This window comes from Periplaneta americana, chromosome 1 (assembly GCF_040183065.1).
Source record: "Periplaneta americana isolate PAMFEO1 chromosome 1, P.americana_PAMFEO1_priV1, whole genome shotgun sequence".
Lineage (NCBI taxonomy): Eukaryota > Metazoa > Arthropoda > Insecta > Blattodea > Blattidae > Periplaneta > Periplaneta americana.
This window is the reverse complement of record NC_091117.1, coordinates 11,398,906-11,424,092: the sequence shown is the minus strand read 5'-3', so window position 1 is coordinate 11,424,092 and position 25,187 is coordinate 11,398,906. Positions and strand designations below refer to the sequence as shown.

The 25,187-nt window shown below is 34.5% G+C and overlaps 2 protein-coding genes across 2 annotated transcripts in view; both read left to right on the top strand.

Moving 5' to 3' along the window:
* RagC-D (Ras-related GTP binding C/D) overlaps positions 1–18,105 on the top strand; it is a 40,657-nt gene extending 22,552 nt beyond the window's left edge. The window contains exon 8 of the mRNA XM_069836578.1: positions 456–18,105. Within this exon, the coding sequence (XP_069692679.1) occupies positions 456–628 (173 nt within the window). The 3' untranslated portion in view covers positions 629–18,105. The remainder of the gene's footprint in view (positions 1–455) is intronic.
* CaBP1 (Protein disulfide-isomerase A6 homolog CaBP1) overlaps positions 1–25,187 on the top strand; it is a 386,104-nt gene that overhangs the window by 57,222 nt on the left and 303,695 nt on the right. The window lies entirely within an intron of this gene.

The window sequence follows — 25,187 nt, the reverse complement described above, 5'->3', positions numbered from 1 at the left end:
ATAACTTTTTTTGATCGTAAAAATATTTTTTTCATATAACAGAAAGACAGTGTTTTACACCTACCAATTTTCATTATTGTACAAGATACAGTAATGGAGGGAAAAAATGATGAATATTTCCAAAAATTTTGTTGCTGTAAGCTGTACCTAACCCCTTAAATGTTGATGAATCGTGAATACAATCGGCAATTAATTACCGTCAGTCAAAAAAAATAGCAAATGGATGAACTTCCTGGCCCTGTTAATCAAGTTCTGATGAGTTTGCTCTTCAAATAGAATGGTGTAGGTATATTGAATAATTTATTCTGTATATTGTTTTCTTATAATGGAAGTGTTTGTGCAAGGCAGAATGTTGGAGACATTATTTGTGAGCTAAGTTGTATTGAGAATTGTTTTATTTCTTAATATTTCTGTATTTCGTTGGGATAAAACTGATTATGCACTGTTTGTTGCAGGTATCATTGACTACAACTTCCTCTGCTTCCGAGAAGCTATCCAACAAGTGTTTGAGTTACGCAATAAGACTCAAAACATTGCAGTCACTTCCAACCATCATTCGAACGTTATAAACAATCAAGTGTCAAACGTAAATTCAGAATCACAGAACACTGCCACAGTGCAGAGTTGAGAGCAATAAGACAGCTGCGGAAAATTCTTAGGTTTATATTTGAAAACACAGAAACCTTTAGCAGCCAACGCTAACGTTTTGAGGGTTGGAAGCGCTCGGGAGTGATGTTTCATTATCGTTGGCTGAGGCTGGCATATCTCACCGCTTACCGTTGCAGCCCCCTTGAGCATTTCTCCCCACTTTGTGAAGGAGTGCACACATATCCCAAAGCAGCTCACTGAATGGTGGAGTGTACTTACGAGGAATCAGCTGTGATATCGTCTCTCTTAACGACATTGTGATGCTGCGTCATCCAGCTGGCCAAAGTGTGACATCATATCACTATTTATTAATCATAATGAAGATGGTAATGTTGCTTGGCTGCTGTGAGGTGCAGTAGTACCACTGTTATACAAAATAATTGATCTTCAGTGGCGTACCATCACTTTTGAACTGGGGAAAGCTGTTCCTTACAGAAGACAGGTAAAATTATTCTAGAGGTGGGGTAGGTTATTTCTGAGCATTTCAGCTGTAGTAGGCTCATAGCATTTACGTATTTAAGGGGATACGGAATTGCCTATCTTGACAGTGTTAAATTATGAATAATTTCGAGGGAAAAATTGTTCCGGGGCCAGGTATCGAACCCGGGACCTTTGGTTTAACGTACCAATGCTCTACCAACTGATCTAACTGGTTAGCTCAGTTTGTAGAGCGTTGGTATGTTAAACCAAAGGTCCCGGGCTCGATACCGGCCCCGGAACAATTTTTCCCTTGAAATTATTCAAATCAACTTTACAGGGAGTTATACCTGAAAGCTTGATTTGCAGTGTTAAATTATGTCTTACAGGGTTTCCAGACGTTCTGGATTTCCCAGTATTGTTTTGGATTTTAATGGTGTGTCTTGTGACCTGGATTGAGTTATATTTGTCAAAAAGATTGGGAAAATACCGTTTTTTGCTCATTTTTATAAAAATCATTTTCAAAATTCTCTATTAACTTTTTCAAGACCCTGTCCAACCTATGTTCAAGATTGTTGTCAATGCCACCTGGCACCTCCTATCGGGTTGTATTGAAATAAAAACGATAATACTAAAGTATGTATTAGGTATTATATATTATCTTTACTCTCTTTGGAAGTTGGTTAATTATTAATAGAATTTAAATACTGTATCATGCAGGCTGTAATATGACATCATTTTTCCAGACTTTATGAATAATAATTCAAAGGAAATTTCATAATCTAGCAAAAATGTAACAAAATTGAAAGTTTAGGCCCTATATAATTACTATAAATACATAAAACGAATGAAATCAGCTGTATTACAAATTGAATTAGGGGAGGATTCTGACATGAGGATCTGTATTACAAATTGAATTAGGGGAGGATTCCTGACGTGAGGATCTGGCAACCCTGCTTACAGTACATAAGGAACTTTTTCTTGAAAACTGTTTAAGCTAGACAGCTGATTCTTTTACAGCTCATGAACGCACAGCTTGACTTTGTGCTGAAACAATAGTTTTTCTTCATTTTATTTCTTTACTGCTATATCCTATTATCTTCTGGCTTAGTTGTCTCAAGAGTGATGCCTTATTAGTGTATCTTGTGAGGTTCCAACCTGTCTTCGGACAGCTCAATAAACAATAAATATTTCTACATTTGTACTTTTTTTTTTTTTTAAGATTATTAGTACATTACCCCCTGTAACATCTACAAAATTAAAAAAAAAAATAAAACATTTTTTCAGCATATGTAAAATATCAAAATCAACCATTAATAAAAATTTCAGCTTTCTAGATTGAATAGAAGCTGAGAAAAGGTTCATTTTGTATGGAAAAACTAAACTTACAGAATTCAAGCGTTAACATAAGATTGTATACATACAGACTACAGCCTTTCCCAGAAAAACGAAAAATTAACATTAAAATGATTTTAGTCTAATTATATGTGGTACACTATTTTAAAGAGGACTAATGAAAAAATAAATTGGAGATATAAAAAACATAATTACCCGCCCAAGATCAATAAATCTTTTAAGAATTAAAATTGAAACTTTTATATATCTCTTTTCAGAAAATCGAAAAATTAAAATGGATACAATTTTATTTAGTATAGTCATATGTGATATGCTATTTTAAACAGAGAAAACCAAATAATATATTGGAAAAATAGAAGATCAAAGTTTCCACCTGAAATCCGATTCCGTTTCCCCTTAACATGAGAATTCTTTTCTTTTTGTTTTTCTTTCAATTATAACTAGAGATCCGTGAAATTTGCGAGACATGATAAAGCGAATTACTCTCATTTTGCCAAATCTTTCGCGCCTTTTCTTTATATGTCTTCCCATAACCTCAAAAACACACTTTTGAATCACAGAATAAGAGAAATTCTTATAATAATGTGAAGGAAAAAAAAAAAAACATAATTCTAGTTTTTAAACTAATTTCAGTAAGATTTGTTTTACCTACAAAATCTTAGCAATAATGTATTTTAAATAATATTTTCATAATTTCAGTCTTCTTTTCCTTTTTCATTGGTACAATTTGTTCCGCCATTTTGTCAACAGATGAATGCAGCTATACATTAAAATCTACTGTCTACTATATTTTTAATATGTCTTATAACAAAGCATACACTCACTCAAAATTACCATATCCATCAAATCAGCCATACTTTTAACAATAATTACACTGGAGTAATTTGAAATTTAAATTTTGTTAGCCCAGAACAACACAGAATCTTCTCTTGTGGGTGAAAGATGCCATTTTGTCAAACATCTTGCTGATCATGTGTATACAATAACAATGTACATAGCTACCAGTTTCATAGCACGAAAATTCTTTCGAGTTTTGCTGCATGTTACCATATGAATCTATTGAATATAATATGCACTCCAATCTTTTTTTATCCTTAAAAAAAGTTACTTGGGAATATTATATAGAACCTGTGTTAGAAACCACTCAGGATTAAAATTATATTATCAAGACAGGTTATAAAGGCACTTTACCTCTAGCTATACATCACTTGCAGTATCAGAACTGGAAATTTCAGTCAATAGATCTGGGTTTATATCAGAGCATTGATTGACAGTGACTAATGTCATACCACTCTTTCATCAGTAATTACTGTAAATTCTTTCAGTTTACTTAAAGACGCCCAATTGTTAAATGTTGTATACATAAAATCTCAGAATAAAGGGAAAAAAGTCATTAAATCATTAATGTAGTTAAAAATGATATTTTTATTAATAGTATGTCAAAAATGAATTTGAAATTACGAATGAAAAATGCACAAAAGATGAAAAACTTGAACATGTAGTGGTCATTTCCATCAGTGGTTTCCCACACCATATCTCGTAGCATAAATAGAATGTTAATTTAAATTTGAGTCTGAGAGTTTGTGTGCGGATATAATATGCATTCCAGTTTTGAAGACGACATTTTGTCCATAAAAAGGTGTGTATTATAAATAGCGTAATTATGGTATGTATTGAAATAGGTGTCAAATTATTCTCTGTATTTATTGGCTGTTTTTATTTTGTATACTCATATAGCAGGATAGTAGTCCTCTGGTTTAGTAGGACAAACCAGGCATTTCTCGGAGAACTCTGCCAAATCCAGTATAGGTGGCAACTTACGAGGCGCGTCCATAAAGTAACTTTTCCACTCGTCCCACAGCCAGCAAACCATATGTTGCGCGAAGCGACTGTGTGTACGTGATAGAGTAATGTCCTGGCATGGCGCATGCGCTAGTGGAACTTCCCGAGTGCTCTCAGTAGCTTTGATACATTGGTTGAAGATGGACGTTCCTATTCCAGCTCGCGTTGAGTGTGAAGTGCGGTCAGTGATAAAGTTTTTGAATGCACAGGGCATAGCGCCGATTGAAATTGATCGTCAGCTGTGCCAGGTCTATGGGCCTAACGTAATGAGCAAGCAGATGGTGCGTTGCTCCACAAGGTCGTCTGTGATGATGGTTGGCCTCCCACTGCGCTCCTCGTCATGCACATTTTGGCGTCCTGCTGAAAATTGTCTACAGCAGCAACGCACCATCTGCTTGCCCATAGACTTGGCACAGGTGGCGATCAATTTCAATTGGCGCTATGCCCTGTGCATTCAAAAACTTTATCACTGACCGCACTTCACACTCGGTGGCAGCTGGAATAGGAGCGTCCATCTTCAACCAATGCAACGAAGCTAAGCACTCGGGAAGTTCCGCTAGCACATGCGCCATGCCAGGACATTACTCTATCACGTACACGCAGTCGCTTCGCGCAACATATGGTTTGCTAGCTGTGGGACGAGTGGGAATGTTACTTTATGGACACTCCTCGTACATTAGAGCTGAAATAGAGTTAACTTAACCCACCTGTAGATCTGGGATGCAAAAGGCATTACTCATTAAGAGGAAAATACAGCAAAATATGCTGCTATCGAAGAACTGAACATAATAAGAGCTTAAAAACGAATGTGACTGATTTTTTCTACACAATACATATTATAAAAGTAACTTTGCATTAACAGAAAATTGAAACTTGATGAGTCATGTGCACCAATGGAGAAGTGCCATTGTTGTATTATCTTTTCGCTGTAAGAAAAATGCTAATGTAAACAATAGCACGTGACTGAAGTGAGGCTTCATTGGCCGCTGTTTGGCGCCATAGATTCTCAGTACGTGTTCCCGCCTACTGTTGTACATTCTGTTTCATGTTAAACATTTCCCGTTACTCGTCAAGTAGACCTAACCTCACTAATGCATCCGTTTGCTTAGGAAACACTTACTTTATAATTACTGCAATTAAATGATTTTTAAGTCTTCACAATGGACAGTTGAGGATGCAGAAGCCATACTTCAGTACCGCGTGCTTACGTGAACAACTACGAGCTCAAGTGACGCCAGCTTGTTACAAGAACAGACTACCTCAGTATTACTGTTGGTATTCATCCACGTTCATACTACATAATAAAATATAAAAGTAGCTTTTCTTTTACATAGCGTTTTACACATGAGTGAAGTTAAATGTTTCATCGTATTTAACAACTAGAATTTAATTTTTTATTTTGAAATAATACAAGATTGTGGTTTCCAAATACGAACTATATTTTCCTGCGTCGTGTGACTGTTTCGACTGTGAGCCAATTACGGGTATGACAGCAACGTGCTTATGTTTACATTAGGATTTTTCTTACAGCGAAAACAGTATAGATCAGTTTTGTTATTCTAGTCTGCTGCATCCAAAAAGTGTATGTCAAGTCTGCAGCATCACAATCTGTAGGCAAGTAATTTTTATTGCTAGGCTGATGAATCTTTTTCCAGAATGATTAAGAATTTCCTCGTGTTGATGCTACGCCCCTGCTGATCATTTCTGTTGATATGAGTTTTCTCTGTGCCAGTGCTTCCCGCAGATGAGGACCAAGCAGAAAGCTCTAGGAGCTTCTTCCCCCCCCCCCCTCACATACACACATGCTTAAATGTTCCGAATGCTATAATTATGATGTGTATATATTGTACATTATCTTCTGTACAGTTGTTCTGTAGTAATTGTTGTTAAGAAATGCCATATTTTTGCCAATACCTTGTATCAACTGGTTGTTTTATGTTCGCTGATCTCATGGAAATTGCAGTCTGTCCAGTTACATCAGGTAGATAGAGTAAATCTCACATAATTACCGTATTTGTGCTTGAGACAGTTTTTTGGCGTTTTGTGATAATTTAGTGATGTTTGTATCCAATGTTTGAAAAGGAAATTTACAAGTTATGATACCATTTGTTCATTTCAAATCTTCCCACCTTAAATAATTTTAGATGTGCAGGGGGGACTATTTTGAGACGTCGATTTAGTTTTCAAGGGGTAAGTTCAAAACCACTGCTGACTGAATTTTTCTGTTCCACCCCTTTCACCCATCCTCACACCACTTTTGAATTCAAACTGCACCCCTGTCTTCTGACACATAATTTTAAAGAGGATGATAAACCCTACCTGTCTACCAAAGAAAGAAATTAATTCAGTTCATCCGTTTGTGAAACATATCATTTAATGAATATGATATATACTCGTATATTTTGTCACAGCATTTCTTACATGTAATGATGGACCTTACATTTTCATATATACAGTGCCACCATTAACAATCAATGCAAGTAACACTTATTTGCAATAGGGCATACACTTTATTAAAACTATAGTGAGGGTCACATAAGAACAGTTCCTAAACAGCAAGTGTTGCCAACTGTTACCATATATCACATGATCCTACATACTAAATGACTTATTTACTTACTGTACTTTATGTTGGAATGTTATTCTAAATAATTCAATCATTTGTAACTTACTTTCGTAGGCAAACTATACGAGAAAGGGATCAACATTTCAAGTATTAATACGAAATTCATTGGTTTGACTAAACAACTGACTCACGAAATCTAACCTAAAAATGTATTTTGTTTGACCACGTGAAATTATTAGTAGCTACTAATTCCGAAAACTTACCTGACTATAGTCTTGAATTATAACCACAGCACATCACATAAAATAAATATTATGTATTGATATTAATACTGATATTAATTAATTATTAGTTTGTTCAAATTTCACTAGCTTTCAGTAACTGGCTTAGAAATCTAGTACAATTTTAATTTCATGGCACTCCAGTACCGACAAATATTGTCGATATTTGTCTCAGCTGCCAACATACCAATTACAAAATCACTACCATTTGTAGTATTTGTCAGTATCGAAATTCGAAACGAAGTTGGCAAAAGAAAATCCAACCTGCAAACTAGAAAATTACCACAATCCACTAGCATATGTAGTAATGGGGGAAAAATAGTTAAGTTTCACGCTTAGGGTATGAAGTAAGCTGACCCGGACTATACGCTATTCACACTAGCTATCTCCCCTCTTGCTGCTCAATCCATTGTCTATTTAACCCCTTCTGACCTTTTGCACATTTTACTGTATACATTTTTTTTTTTTTTTTTGCAGTGTCTTGGATAGTTTTAAAAAATTTAATGAAAAACAATAATAGGGGAGACTGTTGTACCTTCAGCATAGTGTACCTTTGAACATTTATTTATTTTTAATTTTTGCTGCTACCTAGAGGACTCAAACTGAAGTAGATTGTACAGAAAGCCGCTAAGTAGCTCTGTAGTTTCGGTTTGATTTATTGCAAAGTGTGAGTTCTATGGGTGAAACAATTTTTTTAATACCAAAAGTAAACATTTCATTCATCGTTCCATGTTTTCTAACACAAAACCAGATTGTATTTGTTAGTATCTATCAAGTACAGTGTGTTCCCTATCATCTGGTGAGTAATAACATATTTTAATTTCCATGATTTATTCGAATATTTAGTTTGGCAGTCATATTTGTTTAAACGTGCACCCTCTTGTACCTTTGAACACTAAACATCTTGTACCATGGAACATGTTCCAAGGTACATAATACTATCGGTTTTGTGGTTTTTTTTTATTGTAAGATGATGTCACGAAGTAAGTCTGGAGTTAAGAGGTCCCCAATTGATTCGGATGTCTTGAAGAAAGTTGTTGAAGCAGTTATTGCTCCTCCAGGAAATAAAATCTCAATCAGAGAAGCCTGCTCTGGTTTATGATTGCAAATACATTTTAAATATGATTGTCAGTTCTTACAGCTATATTTCCACCTAGGGGAGAGTCGGGTAGTATCAGATAGTGAGTTTCTTTCATCTACCACACGATGATAGTACCTGATTGACATGGTTATGCTTCTGTGATGTCGCATAGAGAAACGTAACCATGTCATTCAGGTACTACCATATGGTGGTAGATGAAAGAAACGCACTGTCCGATACTACCCGATGTCCGATACTAACTGATGTCCGATACTACCCGACTCTCCCCTATATTCCATGTGTTCCAAGGTACTAGAGGTTATGTTTCAGTGTACACAAACCTGTTGTACCTGTGAACACCTTACATATCCCTTCATTTTATTTTTTCCATCCTTAATAGATCTGTAAAGCAGGAAAATACATACAAGAAGTTGTAAAGGAATCTTCAGTAATTATTTCAAGCATTTTTTTTTTTCGTTAAAAATATTTCGTTCCCCCCCCCCCCAAAAAAAATGTGGAAAGCGTTTAAAGGTACAACAGTCTCTCCTATGATTACAGGAGTTAAAAATGAATATAAGCCATTTATAAGAAATGGCAGTATAAAGAGATTCACAACAATAGTTCACAGCCTACTGATGAAATACCCAAAGATTCTACACATCCTATATGACCTGAGATGTTAAAGCATGTATAAATAAACTTGAGAAAAAAGACTACATTAACTCTAACTCCAGTCATATCAGGCAAAGAACACACTTTTTCCAGTACACACAGTAATAGCTTAGTATCTTTATATGGTGTAATATCGACTAAAATTTAATTCATTAAATTATACATTTCTGGCTATATCTCAGAAACGGATGGACTGAATAATAATAATAATAATAATTATTATTATTATTATTATTATTATTATTATTTTTTATCCATGTTGAATCTTTCGTACACTACTTTTAACACTTGAATATAAATAATTGATTAAATGACGATCTTACTCGTGTTAATTGTGTAAGCATGTGCGGCTTTCAGCTGTTTCGGTGCTTCTTCACACCATCCTCAAAGAACACATTAAAGCAATAACCAGAGGACACAATACATCTACATATGCCGAACACATAACTAATTCTAACCACACATACAATAACATAAATACAGACATGGAAATCCTACACATTCAACCCAAAAACCAAAAACTCAACACACTAGAACAATATGAAATATACAGACACACCAAAACACACCCTGATCAAATTCTCAACACACCAGATCAATTTCAGAACACACACACTATTTGACACCACATTTCAACACTTTTCGACAATCGAACGCACCCACACAACAGGCAGCGAAGTTTGAGATGATGCCGAGATCTAGTAGGCTCTTAGGATGGTGTGAAGTAACACCGAAACAGCTGTAAGCCGCACATGCTTACACAATTAACACGAGTAAGATCGCCATTTAATCAATTATTTATATTTTTTATCATTCTTCTCAAAATGATATGACTGAATATAGGGGGTGCAATTTTAAATTGGGGGTAAAGGAGTAGAACAGAGAATTCAGTCAGCAGTGCTTTTCAATTTCCCCCCCAAAAAACTAAATTGATATGTTTTTCCTTAAACTCGTGTTCCCTGCACATCTGAAATTATTCAAGGTTGGAAGTTTTGAAATGAACACACGATATTTTAAAAGGTAAATTAAAGTTGTATCGCCAGAAAAAAAAAGTAATGCATATAAAAAAACACAGACATAATAATTTGTAATTCTATGCACATAAGCATACTTTAATATCTCGAGATAATTAAGTGAAATGCATTCCTTTTTATGAGTTTCAAATCACATTCTTTATTATCGTGAGTTTGAACTTCAGTAAAGAAGTTGGAGACTGTCCTGATCCTTTATTATGGCTCGTGGTTTTAGAATTGGGGAAGGCTTGTACGTGAGCACGTAATATCACCTTTAAATTTTTCGGGGCTTCGAAGTAGTACAGTGGTTTCCAAACCTTCTGATGGGACAACCCACTTTTGGGCAAGTCTTCTTTTTTGCGACTCCCCATTACTACATAGATTCTTGATCCCATTGGAAAAATACAGGTTCTTGTAAAATTGCAAACAACTATAATTTTACTCAGAATCAGTGGGTACCAACCAAAGTACGATTTTAAACAACAGTTTTTTTGAAGAAACTCGAAACAATTATGACAATAACAGATGGATAATGAATTCGTTTTTAGCCAGTTGTGTTCAATTGGTGTTTAAAAAAATGAAGGAAAGGCTCGTTGAAATATGTACCTACTGATGGAATATTGAAACTAGACCTTTTCTTCGCATAGCATACACCAGTTTTGAATCCAAAAATACCTCGAGCATACAAACGAAGATGTTACATTTTTTATAACTCTTTGAAAACAAGTGAGAAATCTCCTCGAACTTGAAGATGATATCACCACAGTCTAGTATATACAGTCACGAAGCTCAATACGTAGTAAATATGCATCCATAGATAGTTGCTAACCACTAGGATCGCTACTATCGCCTCATTACAGACAATGCGAAATAGTACCGGCACAGTCTGTTGTTTCTAGCACCCTCACAACTCAAGCTTCGTGACTATATACTAGACTGTGATATCACTATGTATAAATTATCGAATTAGTTACTTTTTGAAAAAACAGTTACATTTATTTTTTACTTCATAACTATTGAAACTTTTTTTTTTTTTTTTTTTTTTTTTTTTTTTTTTTTACTGTTATGATTTAAAACGTTGTTAATTTTTGTGTTTCCAAATACAGTACAAATGTATGTTGATAAGGCATTTTGTTTTATTTTGTAAATCATCTTTAGACCCCTCAAGGGATCGCGACTCTCACTTTGGGAACCAGTGGAAGTAGTATATTCATTTTTCGCAACTAGATGGAACAGTAAAATTACTTCAAATTATGTCATCATTTGCAGGAGAAAAACTGTCACAATTTCGTCGTGTATAACAGTCTTGCTAGATATTACCATTGATAGATCTTACAGTACCAGAGGTTAATGCTCTCTAACAGAAATTTTATAAAATTGCTGTAATGGTTACCATTTGTTTTAACAAATACAGGGTGTCCAGGAAAGATCTGACTAAAAAGAAGTAATTATATATCTGAAACTATTACAGTTATTACCACAATGTTTTCACAGTTAGAAAGAGAAACTCAATAAGTTGTGTTACCAAGCAGCATGTTACTCTTGTGCGCATACCATTGCACGAGGACAAAACGAGAAAGGCTCGTTCTTTGCAGCTTATGTAGTCAGTCTTGCTCTGAGAGCCGGGAATGCAAGTTGTGCGTGTACCAAGTGAACGGCCGAACAATGTTTACCACAGTAGAGAAAGCAGAATACGTTTTATGGCTGGCTGAATTTAAGTCAGTCAAGCCTGTATAAAGTCGTTTCCAAATGGACAAGTGCTCACAGTGACAGGTAACACATACCTGGATATGCTGCGAAATTACGGTGTCCCACAACTACCAGAAACCGTGTTTCAACAGGATGGAGCCTCCCCACACTATGCTAACCACGTGCGCGCTTTCCTCGATGACACGTTCCCTGACCGTTGAATTGGGAGAGGCGGACTTAGACTATGACCACCACGGTCGCCGGACATGACCCCACTGGATTTCTTTCTGTGGGGTTTGTGAAATACAAAGTGTATCGCACTCCTGTGACCGATATTGCAGAGTTACGTGGCCGAATCTACGAAGCAGTAGGAATAGTCACACCGGAGATGCTTTCGCGTGTGTGGCAGGAAATTGAGTATCGCCTGGACATAGCGCGAATCACAAATTATACTCATAATAGAGGTGCATTAAAACTTATTGTATTTCTTTTTGCAACTGTTAAAACATCACGACAATAAATGCAATAGTTTCAGAGATATAGTTATTTCTTTTTCGTCTGATCTTTCCCGGACACCCTGTATATACTCATTAATCTTATCACAGTGTTTCTGCTAACAGATAATTTAATAATCCATCGCAAAGTGGATGAGAGAGGCAAACACAGCTTCAGGATTGGGGATTCATTCACTGTTTGTTTTCTCTTTAAAGGTCTTTCGTCAATGTAAGCTACTAGATGTGAAATCTTGTAGGAATTGATAAGACATGCTTAGGCATAGGTATCTGAACCTTCACTCCAATGAGAAACAATAGATCCCATCCAAACTATGCCTCCCAGCTCTGTTACGCAGAGAGTAACGGGGATTTGTGTTGGTTGAAATCTGTGATCTACTATACAGGGTGTAACTAAAAAAAAGTGGGCAAAACTTCAGGTGTGGATTCCTCATATGTATACAAGAGAAAATGGTTATATACAGAAATGCTTGGTTCCTAAGTAGGATTTGTAAGTATGATCATAGTACATAGTATGTTTGTTTGCTGGAATTATTATTTTTTTTACTTGGTTATTTAACGACACTGTATCAACTACGGTGTTATTTAGCGTCTGTGAGATTGGTGATAGCGAGATGATACTTGGCGCGATGAAGCCGAGGATTCGCCATATATTACCTGAGATTTACCTTAAGGTTGGGGAAAATTTGAAAAAAAAAAATCCCAACCAGGTAATCAGCCCAAGTGGGAATCGAACCTGCGCCTGAGTGCAACTCCGGATCAGCAGGCAAGCACCGTAGCTGACTGACAAGCACACATTGTAATGGCAGATAATAAAAAGTTATTTTTTTCGCTATGTTAATAATGTCAAAAGAAGTGCTTATACAAATTTTGTCCACTCGACCGCTATTACAAGGGGCGTAAAAAAATAAGTTCACTGTGGAGGAACAGTGAAATGTTATCTGGAAGGCTTGGGGTTCAATGTATCGTGAACTTGAGTGAGTGAGCTAGAAGAACTAGCCAAGGCGAACAAACCGTGAACTGAGAACTCACCCACCCCCACTCGACCGCTATTACGAGGGGCTTAAAAAAATAAGTTCACCCGGGGCCCGTTAACAGAAAAAAAAACACACTTTCATTGGAAAAATTGATTGAAACAGACACAGCAATTGTTGAACTGTTTTTCAACATATTCCCCACTGGAATTGAGACATCATTGGATCGACAGAGAGGTGCAGACGGCTGTTAAACGCTGGTTATGATCCCAAGCGGCTGACTTCTACGTCACAAGGATACAAAAATTGATCCCATGGTATGACAAATGTCTCGGTTCCAGTGAGCGATGTGTTGACAAATAGCACAAGAATTGCTGTACCTGTTTCAATAAATCTTTCCATGCAATTCTGATTTTTTTTCTGTAAATGTCTCCAAGGAAAATCGCTTTCTGGACGGCCTCTTAATTGCGATCGAGTGGCCAAAATTTGTATAAGCACTTCTTTTGACATTATTAACATGGTGGAAGAAAAAAAAAATTAACATTTTTATCTGCCCATGTGAGCTATGTCGGTGGCCCTGGAATTATTATGAATGCATTCATGAACTGTTCAAAATGTCCACTTCCTGCCTGAGTACAGGCCGCAGCTCGTCTCATCGACATCCAAATAAGCTCCCAAATTCCTGACATAGTTATTATTGTCTGACAGCCTTGCAGAATTCGCTGATGGAGAGCTCCTTCATCATTCACAGAGTCGAATCCATCAACAAGTACCTCCACAGAAAGAAGTGCAATGGGTTGAAATCTGGTGATCGTGGGGGCCAAGTATGTTTGGATCTCGATGAGAAGATGAGCTGCAGCCTGTATTTAGGCAGGAAGTCGACATTTTTAGTTCATCTAAGGAAATGTAAACAGAATGCATAATAACAATTCCAGCAAACGAACTTACTGGAGTTCACTGTCATCATACTTGCAAGCCCCACTCAGAAACTAAGTATTTCCAGACCCATGTTGATATAACCATTTTTTCTTCTACATATATGAGTAATCCATACCTGACATCAACGACTTTAAGTACCTCCACAGAAGGAAGTGCAATGGGTTGAAATCTGGTGATCGTGGGGGCCAAGCATGTTTGGCTCTCGATGAGAAGGTGAGCTGCAGCCTGTATTTAGGCAAGAAGTCGACATTTTTAGTTCATCTAAGGAAATGTAAACAGAATGCATAATAACAATTCCAGCAAACGAACTTACTGGAGTTCACTGTCATCATACTTGCAAGCCCCACTCAGAAACTATTTCCAGACCCATGTTGATATAACCATTTTTTCTTCTACGTATATGAGTAATCCATGCCTGACATCAACGACTTTACCTCCAGAGAAGGAAGTGCAATGGGTTGAAATCTGGTGATCGTGGGGGCCAAGCATGTTTGGATCTCGATGAGAATATGAGCCTGCAGCCTGTATTTGGACAGGAAGTCGACATTTTTAGTTCATCTAAGGAAATGTAAACAGAATGCATAATAACAATTCCAGCAAACGAACTTACTGGAGTTCACTGTCATCATACTTGCAAGCCCCACTCAGAAACTAAGCATTTCCAGACCCATGTTGATATAACCATTTTTTCTTCTATGTATGTGAATAATCCATACCTGAAGTTCTGCCCACTTTTTTCGTTGCACCCTGTATATCTGGAAGACATCTACTGATATCACCAGTTCGAAATATGTTGTCATTACTGAATGGACAGAAAGAAATTTCTAAACATTTCCTGTTTAAATTCTAAATTCTGTTATTAAAATATATTTTTAGATTTTTGTAGGGACAGCTGTCTCAGCCTTGAACCACTAGTCTTTACTGGTTGAACTTGAGCATTTGAAGAATGTTTGCAGTGTATTATGAATGAAATTGAATTCACTAGCTCTGGGGAATTATAATATCTGACAATAATGTTACAAACCACGGGTTAAAGAAAGTGAAGTGTCTGATTTCAACTGAACTTTTGCTGAAAGTGCAAATTTTACTACAGCAGTATTTTTGCAGTTATATTGGTGTACAGTTTAGTAAGTAAAAGAAGTTCGTATGAAATTCAGAAGACAAGAAGTGTTGTTACAGTATAACAGCATATACTTGCTCATTTTGAATACTGTTTGCCTTTCAAGTAACTCGAAATATGAACAGAGGTGGCTCTATCACAATGAGAACAAGAAGGTTGCCCGAAACACATGTAAGTTAGGTCTCTCTAACATTTTTTCTGTATCTAAGTTATATTTTTGTACACAGATATGTGAAATTGTCACTGAAAGTTAAATAGAATAAATGGAATAAAAATGAAGCCTTTATAGTGAACCTGTAAAAAGAGTAAAATGAATGAGTTGTTCCTCAATTTAAATTAATGTACTGTAAATAAAAATAATCATAAATTAAATACATCTCTGAGCAGTAATATGCAACATAAAACATTTATCTAATCTGTTAGTGTATAGAGTGGGACAGAAGTCAGATTCACTTATATTATTCACCGTGTCTTCCGTTGTTTCCAATACGAGTACATTTCATATTATATCAACACTCAAATACGTGACAATAAATATTTATCTTTATTAATGACATCTAATATTTTGTCAATTGATTCTTTGAGCTAATGTTGGTTTGTTGATGAGTAAAATACTATATTGTTAACAATTCTCCATGGAGAAAAATTGTATGGCGTTAATGGAATTTGCATTGTATGCCAAACTGGAGGAAGTGTCAGTGATTTGAGCAGAGTTGTCAGACGTCCTGGATTTCCCAGGATTGTTCTGGGTTTTAATGGTGTGTCCTGGAAAAATACAATTCTTTGCTTATTTCTGTAAAATTATTTTTAAAATTTCTTATTCATTTTTTCAAAACCCTGTCCAACCCATGTACAGCGTCATCTTCAACGCTGCCTAGCGCCTCCTATCGGGTTGAGTTGTATTGAAATAAAAACAATATTACTATAGTATTGAAATCATAGCGTATTCCCAGACTACCAAGAAAGGATATATAACTTATCCTACCATAAGGATTGAAACGGGGAGTAGCCAGCCGGAGGATGTCAATAAAGAAAAGATCAACATTTATCTGCCAACAGTTGATTACTTCAAAGCAAAATACCAGCTTGAAGACATTGAGGTGATTGGTCTTCTTATTGGAGCTCGTGGTGTGATTCCCAAGTTCTTTGAAAGCTTCAGGAAGACTTTTGAACTACCACAGACACTTACTGCTGACATCATAACTTCAGTTTTGAAACACTCTTGCCAAATTCTGAGTCATCATATTCACTCTGTTTAATTTTTTTTTCTTCACTTTATAATTCATATATGTTTATTTTAATTTTCTTTCTACAAAATTTATGTAAACATTTAATATTGTAAAATTCATGTAGGAGAGTAGACTGCGTCGCCCTGGGTTACCTCCAATGGAAGGCTATTATTATTATTATTATTATTATTATTATTATTATTTATTAGGTATTATACAATATGTTTAGTCTTTACTCTCTTTGGAAGTTTATTTATTATTGATAAAATTTCAAAACTGTATCAGGCATTTTTTTTCTGTGTAGGTCAAGCTGTAATATAACATTATTTTTCCAGACTTTATCAATAATTCAAAGAAAATTTCATAATCTAGCAAAAATGTAACAAAATTAAAAGTTTAGGCCATATATAATTGGTTCAAATACATAAAACTAATCAAATCAGTTATATTACAAATTGAATTAATTCAAATGTGTAGCCGTGGTAAAGTATGTAGCTTATACTTTATATTTGTATTCTTATAGTCAGCATGGGATATATTATTCTGGTATTTATTCTTGTTCTTTAGGGTATTCACGTGAATATTTATTATTTTTGCATTGATTTCCTTTAAATTTATTAATTTTGAGTAGTGATATTGTTGCATCATCTGTCCTGGATTCCTGACAAAAGAGTCTGGCGATCTTGGATCTGAAGCATGCGAGGTAACTTGTTGATATTTACCTTCACATGCGAGCCAAGCACATCTTATCTGATATAGCATAAACATACTATCTGATTAATAACATTTGATTGCTTGATATTTAGGTAGAACAAGTACATCTTCGACCAGAGGTCTCATGTTTTTTAACTGTCGTTATTATTCTGCATCTTATCTTTTTTTTTAGTATTATTTGTGTTATTTTTTTGTATTAGTATGAATGTTATAATACTTCTTGCATAAAATGTTTAGTAAAAACCAGATTTATTTCAACGGTCAGTATCTCAAAACAGTTCTTTGGTGTTGATCTCTTATTGTGTAACTCCATCCAGTTACCTCCATTCATATAAAATTTGTAGCCTGATGTAGAACCGTTCTAAAAATCTGAATCTGTTTTAAACTCAGTTATAATTGCAAATTGGACTTAAGTGGTTTTGTTTTGGATCTCCTCAAATATTATTTACATTCTGTATCGGCGATTAATATTTCATTTCTTCCCCCTCCCCCAAGTTCTTGAGTCGACCTGGTTGGCGAGTTGGTAGAGCGCTGGCCTTCTATGCCCAAGGTTGCAGGTTCGATCCCGGGCCAGGTCCATGGATTTAAGTGTGCTTAAATGCGAAGGCTCATGTCAGTAGATTTACTGGCATGTAAAAGAACTCCTGCGGGACAAAATTCCGGCACATCCGGCGACGCTGATATAACCTCAGCAGTTGCGAGTGTCGTTAAATAAAACATAACATTTCCTAAGTTCTTGGAAGCTGTAGAGCCACCTCTAAATACCAGCAATCTAACAAGAATAGTAGGACTTACGGCTATATGAGGGTGTGAGGTGGATTTCTGTTGCTGGCAAGTGTAGGCAAAACTTTTGTTTCAAGTGCTTATGGGATTTACAAGGCAGGAACAAAATCTTTTCTGGCACTTGCTTAAATTCAAGAGCTTCTGATGTAAATGGACAAATCTGCATATTTTATTGAGTAGTGGCGCCACTGTGTGTATTACTATTTATCTACTGTACCATCTGACAGGTGTCATTATTTTAAAAATAAATTTCCCATTTCATGTAGGAATTTTGTGTCCTTTTTTTTTTTTCAGTACAGATATGGTGACTTCACTCAAATTTCTGGAAAAAAAAAAATTACCTTTCCTGATCCAATTACTGTTTGCTTTATTTTACAGATAATAATACAGTACAACCTCACAAATCCGGAATTTTGGGTAATTTGAACTGAATTTGCGAAATGGAAAAGTTCTCAAATCTCTAAACTTAAGAAAAGAATATTTTGCAATTCATTTTTATAGTTTTCAGAGAAGTCTGTATTGTATATTAAAAGTATTTATTTCAGTCACTGACTTCACAGCATATGTTTAAGGTGTTAAACCTTTGCATTACATGTTTAAAAGACGTATGAACGTTTTCGTTGGACTATGCCAACATCATCAGATACGACGTACATTTCAGCAATATCAATAATCTCTACAAATACAAAACATATTTAGTGGCATGCAAGATAAAACATACTAAAAACCAACATGGTTATGATACGCATTGACATTCTTGTATGACTGCCCTTATTGTCAGTTAATTAAAATAGACGTGTAAGTTGCAAAATATATATGTTTGCAAGTCTTCACACATGGAATAATGAAGTAACGTGATGTAAAAGAAATAAAAAATAATAAAATATAACACCTTAAACATATGCTGTGAAGTCAGTGACTGAAATAAACACTTTTAATATATTAAGAAAAGAAGAAAAAAATAAAATATTTCGCAACGAAATACGATTTGACTTTGTATTTTAAGAGATCAAAATCCAATATGAAACAATACAGCAATCATAAGAAAAAGGTGACAGGGGATTTAAGGGAATCCTTATAATTCCGTGTAACTTCTAAACAGGAATTAGAACAATGGAGTTAGGATAAAAAAATATAATAAGCTGTAAGATTTAAGTGTATCTCATGAACGAAATGAAGTAAGCTATGAAATAATAATAATAATAATACCTTTTAGTTTCTCCCTCATGCCAATAACAGTTACAGAAAATTGTCTTCTATGCCATCCAGTACATTACTAATGCCACATTTTTTAAATGATGTAATCACTGTCTTAGTTTTCACAGCATTCCATGAAATTTTGACCTATTCACAACCTCAGTATCAGCTTATAAGATACACACTATTTTACAGACCCATTTTCAAAGAAAAAAAAAAGCGCGTCTTATGTGCCACCAAATGTGGTATCAGTACGTATTGTGCCTGTTTCGCGTCCATGTCAAAGCATACCTGAGTAACATTATTATTATTATTATTGTTATTTTAATTTTAAAACTGTACCCCATGGATTATGATAAACTTTTCTAAAGTAGATTATGTATATGTGTGTATAAGAATGGACTAACCCAGCGATTTGGCTCAGAGGGTAACATTTGAGACTCGAATTCGAGGGGTCACGGGTTCAATCCTCGTGACTGACCAATCTAACTGGGTTTTTACATGGTTTCCCTCAGTTGCAGGGGCAGATGCAGGATTGGAGATTTGCATGCCATAATTCATCACTGCCTCAGTCACCAATATCATGGACATCAATAAAAATCTAAAATCAATATTATGATCGCAGGCCATCTACAACACAATAGAAACAGGAACTCAACAATGGCGACAGAGGCCTGCTGGTATACCCACAGATCCAAAACGCGATATGACCACAGATGTTAAACCGTTTATAAATAAACTTAACAAAAAAAAAACATTGGACTAGTTCATATTCTTCTGTGTATCGGATATGACGTAAGCATATCCATAGCAACCGAAATCTAATTTCCATTATACAAAATCCTTTTATTTTTTCTGTCAATATTATAGACGTTTCAAGTCAAAATAGTTTGATGAGATTGATGTTTTCCTTTGTTTTTGGTTACCTAGAGATCAGGTCATTATAAAATATATTATCTAATCTTCATTAATGTTATGTAACAAATTTTGTTGGACTTTCATGCATGCATTAACTATCGATTTTTCAGTCATGTCTAGAATCTATTTGCCATTACGTTTTGTGACCGTAACATTGTGTTGCTACGTCACAGTCCCCATTGGTTCGGAATGGCAGGGTTGTACTGTATTGCAACAGATTCTTCACTGCGTCTCGGATAGTAACGGTTTTTTTGCTACATTCCAATGGATCTGCATTCAATTCCAAGCAAGGAAATTAGAACTTACTGTGTTTCTCTTCATAGAATTTGGCGTGTGTACATTTGTTGTGTTTGTCTTGTGTTGTCCCTTGTTCATGCTAACCACATGTTCAGGGAGTCTCACATTGTACATTTGTTGTGTTTGTTTTGTGTTATCCCTTGTTCATGCTGACCACATGTTCAGGGAGTCTCACTGTGTTGATGTGTAGTATTGATAGTACCTACACAATTTATCTACAGTAATGATGCTTTCAACGTCAGAGGATATTCAACGTTGAAATCTACGACACGGGACCCACAGCTTTACTTGCCTCCCAGAGGAATACATGCTAAGAATTTTATCGCAGTTAAAAATTATTATTATTATTATTATTTTGTGACCTTAGTAGTTAATCAAATATTCCAAATTGGCCTAATTGCTTCGGATATCAATGATCTTTTTTAAGGTTCTGTTTCTGATGAAAAATTATAATTTGTTTCTTTTTGTGACTGTAATATTTAATCACATATTCCAAATCAGCCAAATTTCTTTGGTTACCAATGCTTTTCTTTAAGGTTCTGTTCCTAGTGAAGAGTTATTATTATTATTATTATTATTATTATTATTATTATTATTAGTGACCTTAGTAGTTAATCAGATATTCCAAATTCGCCTACTTGCTTTCGTTACCAATGTTTTTTTTTTTTTTAGGTTTTGTTCCTGATGGTGAATTATTATTATTATTACTATTATTATTATTATTATTATTATTATTATTATTATTTATCATCCATCATCATCATCAGTTTTTTGTTACCGTAGTAATGAATCAGATAGTTCAAAGTGGTCTAATTGCTTTATTTACCAATCATTTTTTTAAGATTCTGTTCCTGAATTATTATTAGTATTTATTTGCGTTTTGTGGCCGTAATATTTAATCAAATATTCCAAATTCGCCTAATTGCTTCCATTACCAATGATTTTTTTTTTTTTAGATTCTATTCCTGGTGGCGAATTATTTTATTATTATTGTCATTATTATTATTATTATTATTATTATTTTTTTTTAATATTGTTAATAATAATTTCTTGAATATGCAGACAATAGTAGTAATATGGTGTAATGAAGTAGAAAGGTATTTAATTTGCACGAAAATATATATGTTATGTACAAAAATATTTATTTTGATTTTTGATATAGGATACATATTTTTCCGCACCAAGTATCTGCCCCGGGATCCATGGTGATACAAAAAATGGCAGAATTTCAAATTCTTAAGCCTACTGTAACAACAGTATGAGCTACACCTACAGCCGCAGCTAATGTAGTTAGACCATGAGATGTTCAAATGTTTTATATTGCTATATTTCATGTTCCTAGGAGTGGTATCATAATAGTGGAGTGGTACCTTATGTTTCTTGTCGTCGCCAATTCATTCCGAGTTTTAATCCCATTTGGCCGTATTACTAGACAGGTAGGGTGGCATTTAGAAACTATAGAGCTATCCTCTTTTACAGAATAATCATTAGTAAATGTCTCTCTCTTCTGTGAAAATTCACTTGTATAAAAATTTCTTATCGAAAATTCAAATGAAAATAAATATATTGCTCATTAGAGCCTCATAAGTCACACGTATGGAAAGTATTGTAGCATTTATATAATTTTCAAGTTCCGATTTTTCATAAAATAGGTACCGGTAAATAAAATTACAAATGATTACAGTAATATATAGTACAAGAAGCTATTTTATTTGAAAGTACGCATAGTAAATGATAGTCTACACATCTGCTTAAATCGTACAATATTTACGAATAAAATTTCTTACTTTTTTATGATAAAGAATTCTTTTGTGTGTGCCAACCAGAAGATTTAAAGTTAACTTTCTCATTTGGATGGACAGAAAATGTTGTGTCTTTTAAATAATAGCTCAAGAAATTGAACTATGAAGAGTAATATAATTGACATCATGTTAAAAGAACTGAATTCTTGTGAAATGCGTAAGGCATATAATGAAATGTGTGCAATCTTCGTCACACTTGTTTTTTTTTTACTCTTAGCATGTAAAATCTTAAATTTCTGCTAAATTTTAACATTACATTAAACTGTATTGGTGTGATTTTGTGTGTGAAGAAGCACTGTTCTGATATATTAAGAAATTAAGTGAAGAAGAAGAAGAAGAAGAATTGAAGATTTAAGATTCGAACAACAGTATCCAAGGAAATTTTCAGTAAAATTGGTGATGTGATTGATTTTCTTTTCCGAGTTGCCAGAAATGTGTGGAAAATGGAGAACAACACTTTCAGCATCTTTAATGTGGGTGAGTTTCAAATTTTATTATAACATTATTAGTTGATATGGTTGATGGAGCAGTTATATTTTATCTGAGTGACCTTGGCTTTAAACTTCAATTTACTCATCATGTAGCAGATGCATGCTTGTACTTTGAGGCTGATGAAAGTTCACTTCCCCCCCCCCCGCCCCCACCTTTTCGGTGACTAATATTGCCCTTGCAGATATAGTCATCAATGAGCTGCAGCATACAGGGTGATTCAGTGACTATGTTACAAACTTTTAGGGATGATGGAGGAGACAATAGTAATATGCGTTACAAGAGCTGTATGTTGATGTTTTCATGTTCGAGGAAAAGATTGAAAAAGCGAAACGTAGTTGAGCTTTTTTAATTTCCGAGAACATGAAAACAAACATACCGCTCGTGTATCGTACATTATTTTGTGCGAAGATCGTTTATTACATACCTGAAAGAGGAATTTCTAATTAGTTGCAATGAAATCTCCATCTTGGTTTCTGTTCAATGAAGGGCAACTTTTAAAAACTAAAATATCTACCTTCAACATTGTTGCTATAAAATGTTTTCTGTGTTTACTATATTCCAGCAGGCCGTGATATACGTCTGTCTTTTTTTTTCCCCCAGTCTATAAATGCGAACTTAAAACAAACGGTAAGGTTATGTAATGATTTATTTTTCATTTTAATATTTTAACAATATTATTTATATAACATATTGCAGTAATAACATCGGCATCTGGAATCTTGTTGATTTTTTCACGGCTTCCTTAATGTTATTTGCATTACAAATGCAGTAACTTTTGTGGTGTTGTAGAGTTTACTTAATTTTTGCAAATATTTAAAAACAATTAACAGTGCAATTTAGGTGAAATTGCAGTGGTAAGTTTCCAATTTATAATTATTACTATGTTAAACGTCTCTAAAAATAATATGTTAAAAGCCTAAAGCAGTAAAATGAATATGGCGCTTAAGCGGTAAGAAGAAGGAAATTGTTGTGTGTTACGTTGGGAATACTGAATGTGGTATTTCACACTTACCGCGTATTGGTTTTGTGCAGAAAGCAAGCAAATACGCACGATCTCGCACAATAAAATTATAAACAATTCTCATATAAGAAAGCTATATCCAGAAACAATCAGTTTAGTAGGTACAAGCATAGATATGTTACTCAGTGTAACCAGCTAAAATCGAATCAAGGCCATCCTTTTGAAGTTTGGTTGCAGGCAACCTGTTTCTGCAAACGGTGATTTCTCATAAACATGGTGTAAGCTAGTATAGTTGTCATCGTAAATGATATTTTGACTGATTAAACCTTGCAACTTGCTGATATGCATTTAATTTATGGTTACAGAGTTTTGTTTTATTGCAAAAACAAATAGATGGAAAATCTTGTAGGACTTTATGCTTATTTAAATTTGGCAACCCTGCTGTTTTCTCGGTTTTATCACAGTTTAGTATATACAGTCACGAAGCTTGAGTTGTGAGGGTGCTAGGAACAATAGACTGTGCCGGTACTATTTCGCATTGTCTGTAATGAGGCGATTTTAGCGATCCTGTGGTTAGCAACTATATATGGATGCATATTTACTACGTATTAAGCTTCGTGACTGTATATATTAGACTGTGGTTTTATGATGTTTAAATGATTTTAACATGTGACGCAGGAAGAATTTGCCTATTGTATAATATGTTCTTCAGTGTAGAAGTTAATTGTAATGACATATTTCAATACCTTTTATGAAGCTTTGTAGTCATATTTTCAGTATTTATCTCGGCATACTGAGTTACATATTCGGACACCACTATTACCTATTTTTTTTTATTTTACTCAGCACAACACTTTCGTGGACTGCAGACTTACCTATTCTGGCTATTTCCATTAAACCTTTTACTCATTTGTAAGTCATGTCTAACATAAAACAATTATTTTCCTGTTTTCATACAGTAAATCACGTTTTTTTAATTATATCGTTTCAAACATTTCCTTTTTTAAGTAAATTGTCATGAAAATTATGATATTTATAACAATATTTGAAAATAATTTGGCGAGGATATTGATCTTTACTCCTATATTGTTTTTTTGCATGTGTACGGAAATATCTATTGGAGACAAGTTTTTTATATACATAGAAAATAAAATCTCTTGACATATCTCGGCCAACTGTTGAAATCGCTTCGGTGAGACAGATTTAGCAATGTCCGTTATGAAAATAAACTTGTAAATTTCGCTCATACTTCTACAGTAATTAATTTCTGAACCTAATTTCTGCTCATTAAAGAATATAAGATCGACACGAATCCCTTGCACTGTTCTTACCAACATCATAGCTTGCTATTGTATATGAGACATTATAAAAATACATTGCTCGTTAGCCAGTGATTGATGTATTATGAAAAATATACTTTTAATGCAGTCTGTGCTAACGAAGGCACAATCATCCGTGAGTTACATAGAAAATTGTCTTTCATCAAATACCGATAACTATAAATTTACTAAATATTGTCTTTAAAAAGCGGAAGAGAAACATCTTATTCTACTGATTTCAAAACAAAATGTCCATGCCAAATAAATTACGCAGATACTGTGTTAATTTACTTTACGATTAGGAATTTACAGAAGAATTCCGCATAGAAAGAGATCTTGACCTAAAACATCTTTCAGAAACAATT